This window comes from Zonotrichia albicollis, chromosome 7, assembly GCF_047830755.1.
Source record: "Zonotrichia albicollis isolate bZonAlb1 chromosome 7, bZonAlb1.hap1, whole genome shotgun sequence".
Lineage (NCBI taxonomy): Eukaryota > Metazoa > Chordata > Aves > Passeriformes > Passerellidae > Zonotrichia > Zonotrichia albicollis.
Window position 1 is genome coordinate 36,271,403 of NC_133825.1, and position 22,911 is coordinate 36,294,313.

At 36.7% G+C, this 22,911-nt stretch overlaps 1 protein-coding gene across 1 annotated transcript in view; it reads right to left on the reverse strand.

The window, feature by feature from the left end:
- ADGRA1 (adhesion G protein-coupled receptor A1) overlaps nt 1-22,911 on the reverse strand; it is a 251,711-nt gene that overhangs the window by 208,090 nt on the left and 20,710 nt on the right. The window contains exon 2 of the mRNA XM_074545040.1: nt 2,311-2,382. Within this exon, the coding sequence (XP_074401141.1) occupies nt 2,311-2,382 (72 nt within the window). The remainder of the gene's footprint in view (nt 1-2,310; nt 2,383-22,911) is intronic.

The window sequence follows — 22,911 nt, forward strand, 5'->3', positions numbered from 1 at the left end:
TGATTTCATTTTCCACGTAATCTTACACTCTTCTAGCTCACGATCTCATGGTAACCATAAAAAAAAAAAACAAAAAACCTGACTTACATGATTCTTTCCTCTATGGCACTCACATTACTTTTTCCTCTGAACAGGACCACAAGGAGTGCAAAACCAAATTAAGTGAGTAATTCTTAACTCCAGCACACCCATGTTCCTAAGCCCCTAATCTTGCAAACTTAACATTATTTTAAGGGAAGCTGGATTTCCCTGCCACAGTCCTTAGTTTCAGGCAAGGAATGGAAGCTCTTGGTCCGTTTTGATAAGTCATGAACATCAACAGCTGTTGCTGCCACAGTTCTCCATGCTGAGCACCTGAAGTACTGCTCTGAATCAGGTTCTGTCCAAAAGGCAAAGCTGGGGAAACCTTTGTCCAAGAGCTAGGAGCACTCATCCAGCTGTAATTCATTCACACTCACCTCCTGGTAGGCTATTCCAGCTGTTCTCGCCCCTGCAGCTGAAACTGGGATTTCACAGATATTGATAAGAAGCATATGGGCCCTGAGTGGCCCCAAATGAAACAGAAACAGAGCAGCTGAATCATGAGAATGTCATCACTTGAATTCCAGTCTTCAATTCATGGACCACTCATGGATTTTGTATTAACACCATAGACAAATAGAATTATAAACAGAGAAGATGATATTCATTTTATCTGTACTGTTGTGAAAAACCAGTACAGGAAAATAAAATGGTTTGGATTGTTATGGTACTTGAGGCTACACACTTAAGGCAGTTTTTCTCTTTTCTCACTGCTCTTAGTTTTGTTTGTAATGTCTTTTCAGGCTCAAGTATTTCTCCCACTATTTAACTAATAAAAGTCTTAAAACAACACACTCAGTATAATTCTCCAATGTAAATTAAACATTAAGAAAACCTCAGAGGAAATGTTTTCCTTTAGTTCTAAACACTACATTAATTGCATTTACTTCCATTACATGAGAATTTAACTTACTAATTTCCCTTGCAATAATTTTGTAATTCTGTTCTGTGTTCTAAATTGTTTTTGTTTCATCTAAAATATTTGTAGACTTTTTTACAAACCTCGTATCACTGTTAATCCTAATATTAAACAATAATAGTTAGTTAATAATACCTCACTCTCCATTCCAGACTACTTAATATTCCATATCGTTTAATAGATTGATGAAAGTATTTGACACAACTATAACTGCATGCAGAGACAATGTTATGTTACTCAGCAGAAATGTTCTGAAAGTCACTTTACCCAAATCCTTCAAAGGGATTGCTGTAGAACTTGAAATAAATTGTTTATTTTTAAACCACATTTAGGACACTCAAACAACTTAGTATGGTATACTTACCCACTTTGTTCCACAACCATGAACAGCATGCATATCACACACATCAATTGTAAAAAATATTAGCTAAGGTTGATTTTAATACATAATTTCTTTGCATATGGAAATATTCACGCCCCATACAATACATTCATGCATTCATGAATGTAGCAACAATTTTATATCAATACTTCTACATAACAAAGCTACTCTTACAAAGCAGTATAAGGGTAATTTAGCTTAAGTTGCAGGAGGTACTGTAAGATAGGCATGACATAATTTCTCATTTTAGATGTACTGGTACCAGAAGTTGCCTATAGATATAAAAAATAGTCCTTTAGGCTTGTTCACAATCATTCTCAAATGACTGACCTATATATACAGAAAGTAGTGTTATTATAGTGTAGCTATTACTACTTATTTATTTCCATTGAAGTTTCCAAATATTTTCTTCCTAACTCATTAGCTGTTCCTGAGCTCCTCTTCCCCCTTCAAATACTGGCTAGAAATACATGGCCATGGAGCTTTATCAAAGTCATTGTTTGCTCCTGTGATAAATGATATCTAAGTTGTTGATATTATAATTAAAATATAGAAAAAAATTAAAATTATATAGATCTGATATAAAAATATTGGAGACCAACAAGTTAAATAACCCAAACTACTTGTCAGGTATATTAGTGTTACCATTACACATAGCAGTCTTTGCTGTGATAGTGCACATAGTGTAGTACAAGGCTTTGACTGGGTGTTTATTTTAGTTCCAAATTGATGGCAGTGCTTTCCTGCATGTTCCACGTCCATCCTCATGCACTCATTTTTAGGCTGTTTCTTAACCTGATGACTGCCTAGAAACTCTACTGTGCAATGCAGCTCAGAACATCTCAGCTTCCTTATCTGACATTTGTTTCTATATTTAAAGTACAAAGACTTTTAATTGAAGGTGGAGCAAGGCTGATCAGTTACTCACAGTCTCTCCAGGGACCTCAGCCCGAAGAAAGAGCCATTCTTCAACCCCAAGATCTTGTTGTTACTCAGAATCCTACAAGAAGTCAGGAAACAATCCGGTTAATAGAACATGATAATTCCACTGATCTAAAACATGCAATTATAGTAAGTGAGTGCTCTGTAAAATACTAATCACAAAATTCACCACTTCATTTGCATTTTCCCATCTTAGCCATAAATAAAGATTACCATTTCCCAAAGCGTGTGGTTTCTTTATTAAATAAAAGCATTGTCAATAAATATGTCAAGAAAGAATTTTGACTCCAGCTTGAAAATTCTAACACTGCTAAATGCTCACACTTCACTCGTAGATTCTAAATTAACACTGAGGTACTTGTTGGTCTGCAAAAAGGCTGGCAAAAAGACATGTTAAAAATTATTCCAGTAGATTGGAGGGCAATCAAATCACTTTGCAGTGGCTGCTGTAGCAGGGAGGTACGAGCCATCATACCATGGATGGCTCACATATGCAGACAAAGTATTTAATTTTCTATAGGAGAGACAAACAAAAACAGACAAGTCCAAAAATGTTTTCCTGTTGCAACCTCTGCAAAGTAGAAATTCAGTAATTAAACTATGCCTGACTCATCAAGCACCACCACCATCACACAGCTGCAAACTGGCCCTGCATGCAGGCCATGGAAAAAGTTGTTTATTCTTCATCTTTATGTTAAGGTACTGTGCATTTCACAAGTGATCCTTTCTAGCTTAGTGATTTTCCATCACTGTTCCCAGCTATTTCAGAAGCAATACAATATGAACATGCACTTATTCTGAAGATGTTACCCCTTAAAAACTTTTCAATATGCAAAAGAAATGGCTTGTTTTAGAAGCTGGAGAAATTGGGTTTTTAATCTAATGATTATGCACTGTGCATAGAAAACATTTCTCTGAAAAAAACTAATTCCAACTGCCTGAGAAATGAGTCTTTTAATGTAACGTTTACAATAAATTATACTTCTCTAGTGCACAAAAGTATGTTTCAAAATAAGATAAGCAGTTTGCAATAAGATAGAAAGAAGACAAAAAAAATCAAAAGAAATTTTATATTATTAACTAGAAAACTTGAGGTTTTTTGATCAATTTTAATTTTTAGTAAAGTTTTAAAACAATCTGTTATGCAAGACAAGATAGTCTTGCTCTTAGCACTTGCCACTGTATATGAACAGTAAGTTCTTTGTCCCAACAAACCAACCACATAAAATCCCACTTCTAGGTGCAACTGTAACAACACTGACCCACAGGGAAAAAAAAAATACTAATGTAGCACAGTTAAAATACTGCAATGTTATTAAGATCTGGAGATTTCTGCAGATCTAAAATTCATCAATAAATGCATATCTTGATGTGAGATGATGGCCCACTGTGAGCCATCTACATGGAGAAAAGAGATGATCAGACCTGACCTGCCCTACACTATGCTGCTTGTCAATGCATGTGTGCAGCAGCATCACTCCTCACCCAGAACCACACAGGGGCACCCACAAATGGCAATTTGGCATCGACCATGGTCCATACACCCATGCATCTGAAAGCATACAGAACCCTCAGCTTGCAACAAAAATTAAATACACACAGTTTATTTCCATCAGTTAAGAAACTCTGTATCTCACAAGTTTCTCCTCCTACTTCTCAGATTAAAAATTGTATGTATGATAATATTATTTATCTAATTTACCAAGTCTTCTTTACCATTTTAGGAATACATTTCAGCAGTGACATGATGAAAGACTTGTTTAAAATTTAAACTATCTAAACTAGAAAATGTAAATATATGAAATGCTCTAGTGTTTTACTTACAGTCTTCTATTACTTTATTATTTTATTCAACCTGTCATCTGAGGCTGCACAGAACTGGAGCTAGTCAAGAAAAAAAGACTCAAAATTAAAATTGGCAAGGCTTGTAAAGACTAACATAAACTAGTCCACTTCATATTGGGTCATTTTTTTAATATGCCTTGTTAAGAGAAACCATCTTTGAGGTCTGTAACAATGACATTAGACACAAAGACTATATTTGGACCACTCTGCGTAATGTGATTTGCAAAGATACGTTATTTCAAAACTCATAGCTGGCTTAGATACAAGTATTTCTGTCTTGAAAAAAATTTTATTGTGATAGTTTTTTTTCCAGCCTTCTATTCATTCTGCCCAGAAAAAGAGGCCGGTCTGAACCTTGCTGGCACTCCATGAAAATGCAGCACAAATCAGGCGGTCTCCTACCCTACCTCCCTGTCCCGTTCTGCACAGCCCTACACACAGAATGAAACCAGCATCATTATCCCACATAAGCCAAACTCCTACTAATTAAAGAGAACTATCAAACTAGCAATAAATCATGAAATTAGGCAGATCATTTAGTTCATAAATGGAATACTCAGTAAACACAGCTCGTGATTCTTCAATATTGCTATCTCATTCATTTCTGGGAAAGATAAGCTGTCTTGAAAAATGTGACACCACAAAATTAAAAAAAATCACCAACAAAACTTAGCTATGTAGATTTGAGTTCCTAAATGAAGCCCTTCAAATCTTTATACCAGAGTTTCACAGAGACTTTCACACAGAGATCAGGTTTCAAAAATTAAGTTTCCTTTAGGGTTTCCTCTTCTCTACAGTGCCAACTTAAATTCAAGTTTTATAAACAAAGTAATATGGGTATCATAGTTAAAATATGATTATTTTTCTGTTGAGAAATGCAGCTTTAGAGAATCCTAACATTCCAGTATGGTCCCTAAGGAAAACAACATCCTCTCTAACAATTCATACAAGTTATCTTCATTTCATTGAGCTGGGTGGTACTGCTCCATGGGAAGAATCCACCTGTTTTTAATTAGTTTTAGTGATGTACAAGAACTCACAACAGGCTGCTATCAAGAAGGATTTGGTTTGCACCAAAGATCAATTCTGTGAATAAAATGAACAACTTCACTGGCAAAAATAAATCCTTTTTATTTTCATACAATAATAAATCACTTACTAAACTTTCAATGCAATTTGTAACATCCTTCCCTTCTGAGAATATTTGCTGCGGGGATGAGGATGGAAGGAAGGAAAGTTTTGGTTACAATGTTCAAAATCCTAACAGAAAAATGAGGCTAAACTATAGAAAATGAAAATTGTTTGAAAATAATTAATGCCAGGAAAAATTGTGGCTCTTACTCTTGATGCTCAAATTACACTGAATAATTTTTGTACATTATTTCTTTAGACAAGTAACAGACTGGACATGAAATGTGTCAAGTATGGCCAAAACAGGGAAGTTTGTCCTTTCCTGCAAACACAGTCATCTCCTTACAGGGAAATGCTTCTAATTAAAGACCTGCAGAAATTTTGCAATGATAAGCATCCTTTTCCTGTATTTACAGATGCAATGGTTTGGTGAATAAGCACATTTTAAAAAAGTGTTAGTCATGTATTTTATTTTGGAAAGCTAATAACAAATTTATAACTGTCAGATCTAACAGAAACTGACTCATTCTAATCAAACTTCAAATAGAGGTTGCATTTTTTAAAAATAAACCAACACTATGCACCCACTTCTCACATTATATCTATCCATAGCATTTTCACTTGGTTGCCTTTTGGGATTTTTTTTCTGATGTGTTAGTGAATCACAGTGATGAGTCTCACTATACACTGGCAACTAGGCAGCTGGTTTAAATAATTATCATTTTCTAGCCATGTGCTAAGAATCTCACATTTTAAATATTTTATTCCAGCAGAAGAAACACTACGAAAAATGAGCACACTTTATTTCAATGATCATATTTTCCAAAACCAAAATCTACTTAAAGTAGGTTTTTTTGTTTTGGTTTGGGTTTTGGGTTGGTTGATTGGTTGATTTGGGGGCTGGTTTTTTGTGATGGCAGTGGGTTTTTTCCTTTTGTTTATTTTTTTGGTTTTGTTAAGAAAGAAGTTTCCCACAGAAGCCTTCTAATAAGCATTTATTTTAAAGCAGTTTGCAAACTTTCTTCGCAGAATATATTAATGACTTAAGCCCAAGTAACTGAAAATCCAAATCAAGGTAATTTCAGTCCCAGCTCTGACAGGATACAACTAAACTAGTGCTGGGGAGCAATTTACCTGTCAGTACCACTCTGCTGATCAGACATGTTATGAACCACTTTGTTACTGCAGTTGACCCTCTGAAATGTTATGTCTGTGCTACTCCTTCTCCCAAGACACTCTGGGGGACAGTCTACCCCAGGGAGGCTGTTCAGAAGACATCAACACCAGGTCTGTCCTTTCCTGGCCCTGTGGAGCCCCCCAGCACTGCCCCTGTCCTGAAGGGATATCACTCAAACACCCTCTCTCGACTTGCACTGACACCCTAGAGCATTTAATCCATGCACAGAGTTTCTGGCACAAATGCACTTCCCTGGGGGGCTGCAGCACAGGCTGAACATAGTTTCATCCACCCTGCATTGCAAACCAACCAACCAACCAACCAACCTCACCACACATCAGGACCAAAATCATGCCAAGGAGATGCTAACAATGGAGAAGCATGGGCAGTCCATGAGCCATTGCTTCCACTCCTTCCTGGACACCCCTGCTTTACAGGACAGACACATCTAAAAGAATAAATTGTTCTAATGGATAAAAGTAAACTTCTGATTTTCTTTCCAAATCCTCCATTTGAATTAAACAAGCCACAAAATCACAGTTTGCTTAAAATGATGCTGTGATTTTTGGTTTTGTGAAACCATAGAACGTACAGGATGATGTGACATTGTGCAACAGAGTCTCATTCAAGTATAAAAAATGCCCAGCATAAGAGAACTTACTATAGTATTTAAAATGCATCAAATAACGAGCTCTCAATCATAATGCAAACAAACTTCAACTTCCTATAACCTCTCAGAGAAAAGGAATCTTTCTAGAAAGCCTCCAAAGTCAATGACATTACAGAGTAAACAAATTCCACAGCTGAGGCTTCTTCAGTGGGATGGGGCTGCATCCCACCCGGTAAAGCCCAAAGCCTGTGAGCTCACACAGCAGTGCACCCACAGAGAAAGCACAGCTCAGATACCAAATCCATGGAGGACAAGGCATGGAGATCAAGACTGCTATTCCCAAATGCATAGTGAACACAGAAGGAAGTGTGACCCATTAATGAAAATATGTATTTCCTCTGATAATACTCACAGAGGAAAATACACAAAAACCACAAGCAAAAACTCCCTCCCAAACTTCATGAAAAATCAGTAAAATGTCAACTTTCACCTGATTTTCTGCTGAGCAGCCCAAGAGCTGGTATGGATCAAGTTTGACCCAGGCCTGTGTCTAGGCTGATAGACCATGTCTAGAAAACTGAAATCTCCAAATCTTTCCTTTAAGCCCCTGTCACTGAGCACAGCTGAAGGGACACAGCTGAAGTGCTACAGGAAACACACCCCAGACCCCCAGCCACACCTGCCCCTGCTGTGCACTTCCTCTTAATCCCTCTTCAGCTTTCCACTTCTCAAGTAGAAAGGTGTGCTAGGCAGACATCCATGAGAATTTGAAAACCTGGTCCACTAAGGCTGCACATCTGGAGCAACTGTGTAGGAATTCTGTTCAGAAATTGTGGTTTGAGTCATGAAATTTCTCTCACATACTAACTTAACATCAAGCAACTTGAAGTATCCTTTACTTCAAAACAACAAGCTAAGTACAAATAGCAGTTAATCACTTTTCACAGAAGTTTGATAAGAGCTAACAAATTGAAGTTTAAGATATTCATTGTCTTTACGTGTGGTATGTGGTTAGATACAAAGGGAGTGTGAGCAGACATCCTGTGAAATTCCCTGTAACACTGGTAGGGAAAAATTAATTTCTATCAGAAATTCAGTCTTATTCTATCAGAAGAAGACTGAAATAATTTGTATTGAAATCCTACAGTGTAAAATGAAAAGCTAAGTTTTCCTAAATTTTTTAACGTTTTAAAATCCTTCTTGGTAAACCAGACTATTGTTTATTCCACTCAACATCCATAATTCATTGAGAGCTGCACCACAGAAACAAATTAAGGAGTTTGCCCACAAACATGGCAAAAATAGCAAAGTAAATTAAAAAAAGAATACCTGCTTTTTGTGCCACACAGAGAGATACATAGAGCTCTCATAAAATATAGGTACTAACTGCACTTTTTTCTTCCCCTCTCCCAACTGCAAACCACAGCCCAACTACTGAGCTACTACCTAAGACTTCAAGAGATAATATTAGAACTATACAGACAGACTGGGAGGGAAGTCACAGAACAAAAACAAAACTGATTGAACAAGTGAAAAGAGAAAAAGGACTGAAAACATTACTGACAGCTCACAAGATGAATGGGGTGTGGTGGACATCTACATAGTCTGATACCCAAACACAAGGAAGGAAAAGTTGTAAAGATATGGGGAGTATTCATTAATTTATTATATATCAGTATCTGTGTACAGTAATTCAGTGTCTGCCTCTCTTTCTGACTTTGAAAATATCAAAACTTGAAAGAGCATAAAGCTAAATTATCAGAAGGTAAAGATGCATATAATGCCCTAAAGCGACACTGCTCTTCCTGAAGGGGAATGTGGCCCATCATATTGTCTTTTCTAACTAAACAAAGCATGTGGTCAGCATTCCTAAAAAGAATCATACAAAAATCCTGTAGAAAGCAATAAAACCCAGTCTCTCAGCACCTCCAACTCCAGCTGGTTTCATCATTATCTTTCCCATATACCAGCTTGTGTTAAACCCATTCACTTGCAGCAACATCAAGCAGTAGTGAAAGCAGAAAAATACTTCAAAAAGTGCCTACTATTGTACATAGGATGTTTATATGGCAGAAACAACTCCCAAACAGCTACAGTCAAAGAGGCAGTAACAGTGTGCTAATTATCCTTCTAATTTGTACAGTACCAGCCTACAGCAGCTTCCACATCCTGACACTATTTGATGACAGCAAACGAGCATCAAAAAATTCCTTATAGGTAATTAGTTATTTAAATGGAAGTCCTTCCAAAAGTGCAAATTAACACTAATAGTCTGTCATAAATTTGATGGAATGTGGGAGAAACTATAGTATGAAAACAGAACATTGCCTTTGTGGAAAACCACTGTTCAATAGCCCCACTTTCAGCAATTTAAAGTATAAGGCAAAACTCTTATCCTTTTTTCTTTGGTGTTGATACTGGTGGCTTTTCATCAAGAGTCCTCTTGGATGATATAAGGGACTGCTAGGTCACATTCAAAATATCAAACCCAGAGAATTCTTGTATTAATTACCACATCAACTGATTTAATTAGGTAAAGTCTTATTCAAGAGCCTTTTCTTTGTAAGCAACATCACAATTCAAGCAGTAAAACAAAACATTATCATCACTAGCAGGACGCACAACTCATCTCTCCCCAATACTGGTTTAGTGGTATTAATGTATCAACAAAAGGAAGCAGCAAGGTCACTCTCAAATAGAAATTTTAATATGATTTCCTAACAGTGGGGGAGTTAAAAGAGTTTTCAGCTTTTGAACAAGCCCACTCCACTACAAAATGATATTAATTAACTGAACAGGACAAGTAGCAGTAGGAATCAAAGCATTACTAATAGGACTGCAAGTACTTGTGAAAAGAAATGTGCTGGTCTATTTTATGACTTTTGTCAAGCATTAGAGAATTTCTGAACTAGATGATCCTATTAAGTAAAACTTTTTTTCCCACAAGACCTTGAGGTCTAAAGGTTATTTCTAAAGATCACTGAACACCCAAGGTGTCATACAGGATTCTATTCTACAGAATACAAGTTTAATCAATTGTATTCAAGAAAGTCAGCACCTGGAAAACTTACATCATGAGTGGATGATTGTAGAAAAAGGTTTGACAATAGCAATATAACACTGGAATAGTAAACTGGAATTACACAGTAATATTTGCTAAAATCACATAATACTGAACTGAACATAAAATATGAGGATATAAAAAAAATGTAATAAATCACTACTATTTAACTACAACATGGACACTTATAACACCATTCAGCTGTCTAGATAAATCTTGCTTTTACAAGATTTGAACTTGAGTGCATGTCAGTTTTTGCAAAATGTAGTTAAAAAACCCACATGATCTTTTGATAAGACAGCAATTCCATTACATCTTTTGAAGAGAGAACTTTATCTAAGTGAACTTTTGGACTATATCACTATACCTACCACGTGCATGGTCTTTACTTGAGACATAGTTATGCATGTTTAACTTCCTGTGATGGGTCTTACTGAGTCTAGCAGAATTATTTACATGAATTAAATTTGTCACGTGCATTAGCTTCTGAAGATCAAAGATCCTATTCTCAACATTTTCTTTGGAAAAAGAGAGGAATCATTCAAAGCTCTCTCTACAATGAAAAGGAAATCCTTATGTCTGACCTTGCAATAAAACACTTTCTAAAAGCATATGTAGCCAACTGGTGACAGCACGGTCTGCATGCTCTGGTGTTCTTGGTTTTGTCTTTGAATCACTGCACATCCTTCTATCAATATGTATTTAAAATCCATTTTTAGTGGGAAAAATGAGATTCATACAGAATATTTAAAATTTAAGAGTTCTCCGTTGAGTAAGCCTGTGCAACATGCAAATGGATTTACTGAAGTGATTGTCTCCAGGAGGAATAGCTTTTGACGTGGCTTTCATTCAACTCAGTTGACATTGTGGGAAGATTGTATTCTTATGTTTGTTTCTCATTCACACTTTTATAAAATTCACCACCAGCCATGGTGCAAACACCACCAAGAGTTGCAGAGAAACAGAGAACAATGGACTGGAGCAATGCGCAGATTGAGCATTTCAGCACACTCGGCACCAACCAGACAGACGAGCTAAGAAACATCTTTATCCTACAGGGCATGAATTTTTACACGCATTGCAGTGGGAATAAGAAGTTCATTTAGGTTCCCCACTTCAAAATGGTTTCTGCAAGTGATTCATGGCAAGGTCAGCATAACCATTCCTCTCTCCTGGGCTGACACTCCACTGCTCAGCCAATTGATCACAAGCACCCCAAAATGCCTTACACCTCCACAGGTGGGCCAAACCTGTTTTTAACACTTCATAAAACTCAGTCAGGAGGCTTTGTACTATAAGTAAATTTTGAATTTTTAAGTTCAAGGACTTTAACAAGACTACTAAATAAATAATTAACATTTAATTTTAAATTGTATAAGAAAGAATTCACCTTTCCTATTCAGATTTTACTATAACTTACTTCTAAGTCACTTTGTACAAAGAGTAAAATTTCCTGAGTCACCATTCCTATTTTATCACACTTCTTATATTCCCTTCTGTTTCCTTTGTAAGATCCTTTCAGCACTTCTCATATTCAGCTTGCTGCTGTTCTCTTAAATCCTGAAACACTCATTTAGCTTTCCCCAGTTTTGCTAATCTTTTATGTATTTCTAAAAGAGCATTATAAATTTTCCATATTAGTTCTGAAAACTATGCTCAGAATTGTCTTCGAAATGCTCATGTCTCTCAGTTACTAAAACAGTTAAGCAGTAACAATTGCTGACGATAAATCCAGAAAAATACTGAAAAGTTTCCATTGTAGCAATTTATTTTGATTTTGCCACAAATTGATTTGTTGTTTTTATAATGTTTATAGCTTAACTTACAAGTTCTGCTGGGACTGTAATTGTATTCTGCCAAAGAGCTATCTGCAGTAATATTTTTTTAAATGACAATGTACACCTTCTGATAATTCAATGAAATACAGAACTCATTGTACATCCTTTGGGTAATATATTTGAATCTGAAAGCCTGAAAAAAACCACTTGGTCTGGCATCATTAAATAATTCCTTGCTGAATTTGAAAATAAAATCTTTTCTCATAAGGATATATTTAAAGAGCTAGGTTAGGAAATCTAAATTGTTTTTTCTATCTTGCCTCAACCACTAAGATTGCATGTCAGAATGGTCCCCAGCCTTCCATTTGGCGTCAAAGACCAAGAGGAACAGAGTTTTAGCTGCTAATAAGGAGTGACAAAGAAGTTTTTCTAAGGCACTTCAGACAGCTACTGATACACACTCTAGTTGAGTGCCAGCACAAAGTTTTAAACAGTTAGTGGTTATTCTTATTTAATTCAGAGGGCAAGTGAACCCAACACAATGCATCATACCAGTTTATAGTTCTTTTTGGAGATTCTTCAAGTCTGCCAAATGGTTTAAAAACCAGATTTGGGATAGTGTCCATTTGAGGGAGAAAATGCAGGATGACAGATAATTTGATTCTCCCAATCATCTGGATTGGAAGGGACCTCTTGAGGTCATCCAGGCCCATCTCCTGCCTAAAGCAGACCCAGGTAGATCAGAGCACTGCTCAGAGTGGTAAAACAGGGACACTTTTGTGTAATTGTGTAATCCACAATACAATCTTGTAGATTGTGTAAGCCAGAATAGCTGTTGTGGATTATTTTGGCCTTGAGCACCACTTAAAAAACAGACTGCAACACCTTGAACAATTCCTAAAAATTTGAAATTTAGACAGCACAGAGATCCTCTGCTCTAAACTTACTGCACAGATCAGACATTTATGCAAGAAAATTGTCACAGTAAGTGTCAGACTGAGAAACTCCAAACATGAGGATGTAGACCTTGAGCTTCTCCAGAAACTCATTTTGCTTTACCCAACATGGGTCCCTAACTAGACAATTAATAATTAATTATTGTAAGCAGAAGACTCCAACTTACTTGGTTGAAAGTACTAATTTTAAGTATAAGCAACATCCTCACGTCTTATCACGCAGAGATTTTGCACTGGTGAGGGGAAATGTGGTTACCTTAAGAAAATGGGCTTTAAGGAAATTCTCCCAGGACATTTGAGAAGGCAGTTTTCACCCATGTGATGAGTGTAACACAGCAATTATCTCCAAGTCCATCTACTTCCCAGCTTCCAAGCTAAAGTGGTCAATGACAGCCTCAGTTGCGATTTGTCTTTTTTTAATCTCAGTCTCAAATGCTGCATCTATCAGCTCAGGTACTTAAAATTATCTTCCTAAGGCTGTGTTGTTCAATATTTGATGTTCTTTCCATTTTAACTATAGCTGCAATCTCTGAAATAAAGCTTTCAGCACAACTGTTCAAAACACTGGTATAAATAATACAAAGACACCTATCGTTTGATTCAACTTCCATTACACAACTCACTTCTCCCTACCTAGCTTTGTATCTGTTTCTTTCACATCAGTCAATGTTCAGCTCACTCAGCCACCCTCTGTTTGATACTTGATTGCAAATATTCAGCTCTACCTCACAATGTGCATTTCTGCCAAATGGCTCCTAAAACATTTAGTTATACAATAACTGTAGCTGAATGCACTGCTTTTAAAATAATAAACTCTGGCAGCAATATCCACAAGGAATTCCAGAGCCTTTGCAGGGAATCATGTCCTGAAATGATCACAACTATGTTAAATGAAGCTTGGTTATTCATAATGGTTTCCCAATTCATTTCTTTCAGAGGTTTTAAAAGTTCTCCTAAACTAATGATGACAGAATAATTTATTCTTTTTTTCAGAAGTGTCTTCAGATCCTTGAATAAATAATGAGAGTGATAGCACCTTTCAGGGATGCCTGAAATGGCATGAAAGGATAAGTAAGACCAGTCACACTTATTTATTTTTTAAAATCAGAGACTGTCTTCAGAAAGAATTGAAGAAATAAAAGGCACAAAGGAAATAAAAGCAGGGTTAGGGAAGAGAGTATAGCTATGAATACTAATGAAGTAAAGCAAGTAAAGAAAAGTAAGATAAAGATTGTCTTTTCTGGTACACATATAATTACTAGCTATTTACTAAAATGATCTACAAGCCATACATAATTTTTGTTCTTTAGAAAACCAGTACAACCTGCTTGAAGAAGAATGACAAAAAATACTCTGTGCTTAAATAATTCCTAAAATAAATACCTTAGGCATTCATTCTTTGGGTAAGCCCCTGTTAGAGTAATGGGCAGTTGGGTATACCAATGTGGAAGATCCCTCACCCATCAAAGACAAGAAAGCAAAAGAAAGTACAGGGCACAACAGATAATTCTTGTAACAGCCAAAATCAGCATGGGCACCCATCTGTCTCTTTTCCATTGAAATGCCATTTCATCATTTATAACTGCACTTCATGCAACACACGTAGTTGTTATTTCTGTGCTGCTCATACACTTATTACTTTGTGCTCACTGAATTGACATAAGAGATGATTAATGTACAGAATTTAGGGCAGCAAGTTGCTGGTACAAGTATTTCACACTATTACTGAATTTTGACTGAAACCATGCAACAGATCTTAAAGACTACCAAGTGCCAGCCTGATGACAACAAAAAAAGCCCTTAACTAGTATTAGAAAAAAAATTAACTGTAACATCCACTCTGGATTATCAAATAAGATTTCCAACATTCAACCTGAATATTTCAATGATGTTTCGATCAGTTTCACCCTCATACTATGAAAGACTAAACTAAGAGCAAACATAGTTTGAAGGAAAACTTCATTTAAATACCTATTTCTACTGTGTTTCTGGTATTGAATGAAGCTAACCTTGGTATTCCTTGCTTGTTAGGTCCCTTTCTCTAAAATTTGTTTAATTCCTTCCACTAGACTCCAAGTTCTTATAGAATATTAGCAAGGCACTCAGAGAAATATAGAAACTGTGTCAGAAATTAGCCCCAGTAAATGCCACACAATATTTAGAAGGCATCAGAAGTCCTTCTTTACCAAGTTTTCTGAAAGCTTTGTGTATTAAAGATTAGGTAAAAGCAGGAATTTAAGTCCAAAAAGAAACAATTTCAAGATAGTAACACAAATCCCAATATATATTTTAAATATCTCTCTTCACTGTAATCTTTGCATTAGGAACTTTTAGACTAAACAGAGACATTTTCATTCAAAGTCCTTCACATAAGCCAAGCAATCTGACCTGACTGCTTCAGTACAAAATCAATTATATTCAGTATAGACTAGGGAAAATATTAATGAGAATGGCTCAATGTCTTAATTATGTATGATTCTGGTCTTATCAATTTGAATATTTATGTAAAATAATAGATTACCTTAAAGCATTTCATGGCATGATAAGCACACACTCTCATAAGAACAATATACCTGAAGAGAAGCTTAACACATCCACATCAGCTGTCTACCTACAGCTATATTATCTAATGTGTCATGCTCTGATTTGCTTTTTCTTTCCTTTCCAAAATGTTTCTATACCTATAAAATGCATCTTATTACAAGATGACAGCTCTGGAATTAGTTTTTGAGGGATTTGGCACTTTTTAAAAGTCTCCATCTCTGAGAAGTCTGGTTGCCAGCTTTCTTTAAAACAAGAAGTTCCTAGATACTGTGGACACAAAAGCAACAAACAAATGAAGGAAAAAAACCTGACCCAAGAGCACCATCCAGGCAGACTAGAGGAATCCTTTAAAAATCAGGCCTTTTTTCCCCAGAAACCCCAGCCCTCAGTCACAACTTCTGCAACGCTTCCTTCCTACTCTTCAAACAGTGACGCGCAAAATGCTCTGCTGTAGCAGACAGCCTGGAGTCCCAAAATGCAGAGATTGGCCTGGCAGAGCAGGGAGCTCCACAGCCCCCTGCCACAGCCCTTAGCCCTGCAGGACACTCCCTTTTGCCTCTCTGGAGCCCCCAGTGAGCCTTTGGGATTGCCATCTGTTTTGAGGAGGGGAAGAGGCCGTGGTTCCCCAGCGGCACCACAGCGCTCGGCCCAGCCACCGCGCACACAGGGTGGGGAACAGGCCGCTGGTGTCTGAGCCCACGGGCACAGGACACTCAAACTCACCTGAGCTCCTGCCAGCTACCAGCAAGGCAGAAGGAGAGTAAGAATGTGGGAATCTGACCAAGCAGCTTCATTTTGAGTGTCCATGGCCCCCTGAGGGCTCTTTTCACAGCAAAATATTCAGACTGTCAGCCCTGAAGCAGTTCTTAACTAAAAGCTATGTAGTTGCCGCTGAATAATCTGATACTCAACTCAAGCATGCCTTAAGAATCCTATACTAAATAAAGAGGAAAATCTGTTTTCTAGATACTATTTTCACATTTCTATGTAAAAAGTCTCCATCCATAAGTTTACTTCATTTCAGAATTATAGATGCTGGAGATAGACCTCTCAGACAAGTTTCCCTCATCAGACTAACCAGTCCTAGAGAGGGGATGTGTTACCTTTCACACACTGCCATGCAGACACTCAGACATTATCTTATGATTCAGCAGAGGCAGGATAAGTGGAATTTTAAATTGCTTTTGATGTTTCTTACATCTACAGTAATGAATGACACAACAGCTATCTTTTGTGATACATGTGCATCTGAAGATCATTATCATCCTGTATGTACTGAAAAAGTTTTATTAAATGTTGAAGTACTACCTAAAGCAGTTTCATATAGCCAAGACCAAAAGGGAACTGCAGAAAAGCAAAAGACAGTATCTTCTGTGTCCTTTTTTATTGCTACAACACACATACTAGAGGGTATATAAATATATTGTTTCTTATTCTGAAAGGTATCTTCCCCGGCTAATAGAATTTTTATAACCTTTTTTAAGGGAACAGATTTTCAGATATTTGAAATAGCAAACTGTTTTATGAATTATGCTAAGTTTCAAAGGTTATTTTTCATTGCAAAGCCTTCTCTCACTGGTTGAAGCAGAACGGAACCAAGACTGTATTTATTTTGCAATAATCTTTCTTGATAATAGCACAGGACACGAATAAACACAGAATTTCAAGATCCCTTTGCTTCCAGTGCAAAATAAAATAGGTATTGAGGACAGTTAGATAAGAAGCAATGGGATAATGGCAAAAAATATTTAAACTTTCACACAGGCTTTATGATCAAATAGAAAATCCAGAGTGATCTAGTAGAAAGGAAAATGAGATGAACTTCATTAGGTCCCTACCACTGAAAGATCTAATGTTCTTTGTTTTATAAAACACATCTGGGTATTCTCTACCCTTAAAATTACACCCATTTCTCTAAGTACTATTATTTCACAGAAAGTGAATCAAAGTACCAAAAAGAGAATTATTCATGTGGCTTTTGACTTCTGGGTGAGTTGGCAACAAAATCCAATTTCCAGCATCTCAGGCTGCAACTCTGAGCAAGCAACTCTCCCTCCATCTTCACTGATTTCAACCTGAGCTTTGGAATGAATAAGAATTGCATTGCTGAGAAATACCAGGAGAACAAAAACTGTGAGCAAGAATTAGCTGAGATACATGAGTCAATTTCAGACAGCTTAAGGAAACTCCAGCTGCATTGTTTAGGCAAAGCTCATTTCACCCCTTAGACTGAGCTTCTTATTAAATCACTGACTATGAAAACCAACATACAAGCATAAATTCATATTACAGATTCCATTAAATCAGTTGGATCTCAACAAAGCACAACTGCCTCACCTCTCTGGGTGCTTTTCCTGTTAATGTGAAACAGGTAAAACATTAAGTTCAGCTATGAAACCCATGTGGGCAGAAGGGCAGTGCAAGCAGTGGTTCCTCCTCCCAGGGACACCCAGAGCCCAAGGAATGGACAGGAAGGGGATCTTCTGAGGAGACACAGAAAACCTCCAAACAAAGTCTGGGTTCACTGCCTGCCACCACTGAACATGAAAAACAATCACTCATCTTTGTGAGAGATATATTTAGGAATTTTCTCAGAGGATACACCTTGGAGACTAACACTGTCAATGCCAGAGAACAAGGGGTTTGCAGGTCTCTTTGGAAAACCAGGAGCTTCTTTATGTTGCCAAATCCTAAGGAATATTACATTAAGCCTTTAAGGGGCATTCCTAGTTGTAATCAGTATGATTTGATAGAAAGTCAGGGACAAAATGGCACAATTTGATGAAACAAGACTAAAATAATTAGAATGTGGCACACAGGGTATTGACTGTGCAAAGTCAAGCTGTAAAGCCTGAAATCACTTCTACTTAGCAGATGCAGTGTACCAAGACTTAAAAACCAGTACAAGAAAATCTGGCTGCTGATCCACAGAGTTCACCATAAACTTAAAGCATCAGCAAACAACTCCTGCCTCAGAACACACATCCAGAACTCCATCAAGATGTCAGATGTCTCCTGTACTCTCAGCTCCCTCTACAGTGTAGAGAATAAATCAAAAAGATTGCTGGACTCCTTGGCACTTTTACAGACTGCTGTAAGTACCTGGGTTAGAAAGAAAGATATTGACTGTCAAAATTTCTTTATGTATAATCTCCATACATATTTGAAGGGCAGAAGTTTTGAAAATTTACAGCCGTTCTTGCAGATTAAGATGACAACTGAGCCCAGCCATTCCATTTCACAAGTGTCCCAGCTCACAGCAGTGACAGAGCTGCCTTCAAAACTGGTGAAGGAAGGGTTAAATCAGTTGTCACTTGGTGAAATTCGGGCATTGACTTTCATGTAGATACTTGGCTACCAAGGGCAATAAAAAACTGTGGGGGCATTCATTGACCTTTCCTCCACACCTAATGCTGCCTGACAGAAAGACTTAACTTAGTCTGTCAATTATAAATTGCCACTCTGCTTTCACTCTGATCAACTAAATCATCTGAGATATTAAAAACAAAACCTCCCCTATACCTGCCTTGGCAATATGTCTCATGAACACATTCATTGTTGGGTAAGTTTTGAGCTTGCACCAATCTTTTACAGCTGTGATAAATCATTGTTACTGCAGCTTGTGTGACTGCAAATTTATCTTAAAGTAGAAGAAATCACATTTCCAGTTATGGCTTGTACTACAAAATAAAATGGTTACTCTTGTAAACCTTTTAAAGGCTATTTCTGAAGCCAGTTTCAGAACTTTAAGGACCTACTGCTGGCTCTAGAGCCTGAAATCAGATACTTGCACAGCTATAGCATCTGTTTAAGTTCAGCTGAGAAGAAAGAGGGGAGGAGGAGAATAATATTAATAAAATAGCAAAGTTAATGCATAACAACTTCCTGAAATGACTTGGAGTTGAACTCGGTAAGAGAGTGAACTGCCAACCTCATTTGGAGAATGTCAACAGAATATAAAAACCATTGAGGATGCAGTTAACACCATCTGACCCAGCAACACACGTGTCTTCAACATTTTATAGATTTCACCACAAACATTGATTCTGTCTATAAAAATTAGTGCTTTTCAGAATGCCAAACCTGGAGTTACAGTTTCTTCAATTTTTCTCTATTTTATAGGTTTACAAAGCATGTGACATTATTAAAGCAAGTCACAGCATTCTCTTGCATGTGAATATAGAACAGCTATCATAGGGCTGCTCTGTACATTGTACTTTGTTTTTTTTTGAGATATCTCTTTCATCTTATTATTTATGCTTTTATACATTTACAGATTGAAAAGAGTACTTTTAAAAGAGGTTTTTAAAATGCAATACTGTCTTCGTACCTGAGCCTGACACTTTCAATCATGTTAAACTACACTGATCTAATACTAGAGTCTCACTGAAATCTAGATCAGTTTAGAAATCTCTTTACACATTTCTAGGCAATTGCTCACCACAATAAACTCTTTGCTCAGAGATAAAATATTCCCAGAGTACCTATTTTACCAATGCAGAATATCTACATATAAGCCTTGGAAACCATCATCAGGATAAGCTCAGCTCAGCATCTGAGGGAAGACTCTCACCATCTACATGAAATGTGCAAGTGAGGTCCTGGACTACAGGCAACAGCCGGAAGAGGGCAAGGGAAGAAGGTCCAGGACAGAGGCACTGAGGCAAATAACAGGATTAGACTGAAATTATAAAAGTGAATTCACTTTTTATCACATTCTCACACTTTTTGGATTTAAGTATTCTCTGCAGAGATGACAAAGAGACAGATGTTTTAATGAACGTCCCAGCAAGTTTCACCATACTCACCACAGTCAAATAAAGAACAGATGTAGTAACCTTACAAGAGGTACCTCACTTTGACTACTTGATCACCCTTCTTCTAAAGCATCCATGGTTGCAATTTTATCCTAATGATACACCAGAACTATAAAAACCTCCTTGGCCTGCAATCTGGACCATCTCACTCCCATCTGTAAATCATCAGCTAACCACTGACTAATCAGCAGTTACATGCTTTAGGTAGCAATTTATTTCATAATTTTGAAAAAATATATACAAAATTACTGTGGCCTTTAAGAGGGATGCAGGAATAAGATTAACAGTTTTCTTATTTAGCTTGAATATGACTTAAATGATATCTGTATCAACAAAGTTATACAGTACTCATGACACTAGTTTATTTATATTTCTTTAAGTTTGCCACCAAATTTTATAAGCTGTATTAGCCCAAGGCATGTAAAATTCATAAGACAAGTAAAATTTCTGGCCACATAGTTTATATTCCATAATTTTGCAGCTGCATAGTTCAGAAAGAATGAGTAGCGAAAATAACTACAAACCACAACTTGCCTCATTCATTCCCAAATGCATTATCACTTAAAGAAGTGAAAAGTCCAATATTTTACTTTCTAACACACAGCCTACCTTAAAAAAAAGAAAAAAAACTACAGCCCACTAAGTTTGCATTCCAAGTGAACTTAGTTCTTCTGAACATTCTCTGTGTTCCCAGAGAGAGCTATCAAACTCCTAATAGTTCGATAAGCTCAAAATAAAGGTAGAGCTCTTTGCCATACTGCTTTGGAATGTTAAGTCTGTAAACCAGGCAAAGAATTTTATATACTTACAGGTGGTTTTGATTCTATAATAAAAGGAATTTAAATTCCTAAATCCTACAGTGTTATTATGAAACTTTAAGACAGCTTGCGAAACTTCAACAATATGCCTTTATCTTTAAATTCTTTCAGATTTCCTACTATGTTTAAAGAGAAAGAACTTTCATAAGGCTGATTAAAATTTTCCAAAGCTATATAGTTTCATAAATATGTATTCATGAAGAAAGAAGAGCTCTTGAACTTGAGATGGGCAGCTTTTGAATCCAGAAATTCAATTTCCTCAGAGAATATCCAAAAACCACATTACAGGAAGCTACGGTTCCTGACTTAGGGGAAGTGGAGGGAAGGAAAAAGTAAAATAACAAAATGTGCAGCTGACCTGAACCTGCCAAAAAAATCAAAATAAATATTACCCTGCATACATTGTCCTGAGCACATGTTGCATTATAAACAGCAGCTGGCAGGCACCAATAAATAAAAAGGGTATGAACTTCGTTTAATATGTCTACACTTAGCAAATTATCCAAACAAAACCAGCAGCACAAGCTATTCTATCAGCATTTGTAAGGGTTCTCTTGCATTTTCCTTACATTTCAAATTCATTTCTGATTGCTTCTGCTAGTAAACAATACACAAATACAGGAACTATCTTAATGATAATACTGTACATTGACAAGTCTGTCTCTAGCACGTGAAGTACTGCAGACTTTAAAGACATTGCTTAAAGGCTGTCCTCAGCAAACCTGTTACTCCAAACTTGTTACTCCAATTAATGTACCTGCCACCCTTTTAATCTACTCCAGTAAAACCGTTCTCATTGCACATTTCTGTTGTCATTATATTACAAAGGTTCCATATTGTTGTCTCCTTAGTGCAGGAGTTTCAAACCTCCTTGATATTTCTCGTAGGCAGCTCCTCCGAGCACTGACTCTTCCTTCTTGCCAACTGACTCCCGTTCTCCTCAACCACCCAATCCACTCTTTTATAACACTCTTCTTATCGGCTACAGCTGTGGCCTGGTAAAGTCAGGCCTGCTCCTAATCTTTAATAGCATTATATTATCTGCTCTGACGGTGTCACTCTGCATTCAGATATAGTTTATACAAGTATACCAATTTGGCTCTCATATCAACTAAACTTACTGCTTTGTCAAGGTGTTTCTATTTTAATCAAAAATCTTTGTCTCAGTGGATTAAACTTGGTTTTATTTATTTTACTGCAGTAGTAAACACTTTTGAAAAGAGTATTTTTCGTAAGTTGTACAAGTGCCATACTTAAAGTTCACTTCCTTTACTTCAACTCCATTCCAATTTCACTAAAAGCCCCCTCTTAAGTTTGCTGCTCATTATATCCTGTCAATGCATTTGTTTGCTCTTTATGTTGATGTATCCATGTTACTCCCTCTTTGCTTAGTGGGGATGATGTCTATATTCAGTCACCAAAGTTCAGAGTATTGAATTTTCCCAGGTTCATTCAAATATTATTTGAGCAGCACGGAAAAGGAAAAACAAGCTTGGTCTTTCATAATTAACTAATTAGGAAAAATTATTTAGATGGTTGTTGTTGTTTTTTGCAATGAGAAACATTGCTACATTACGAAATGTATGTATTAAAGGAAATTAAAGTAAAAATTGTGGCATTTATTCCAGGAGTGCCCAACAGGCAAATCGTGATTTTTCATCAAAACTCAGTAGATACAAGCGCAAAATGCAAAGATTGGACAAAATTCTGATGATCTTTATGCCTGCCAAAGATAACATTTGGCCCTACCTCTTCTCTACTGAGAAATAAAATTAAATTGTGACTTTTTCTGGGTTCAATGCATAAGTATCTAATAAAAAATATCAAAAATAATGATTTATGGTAATTAC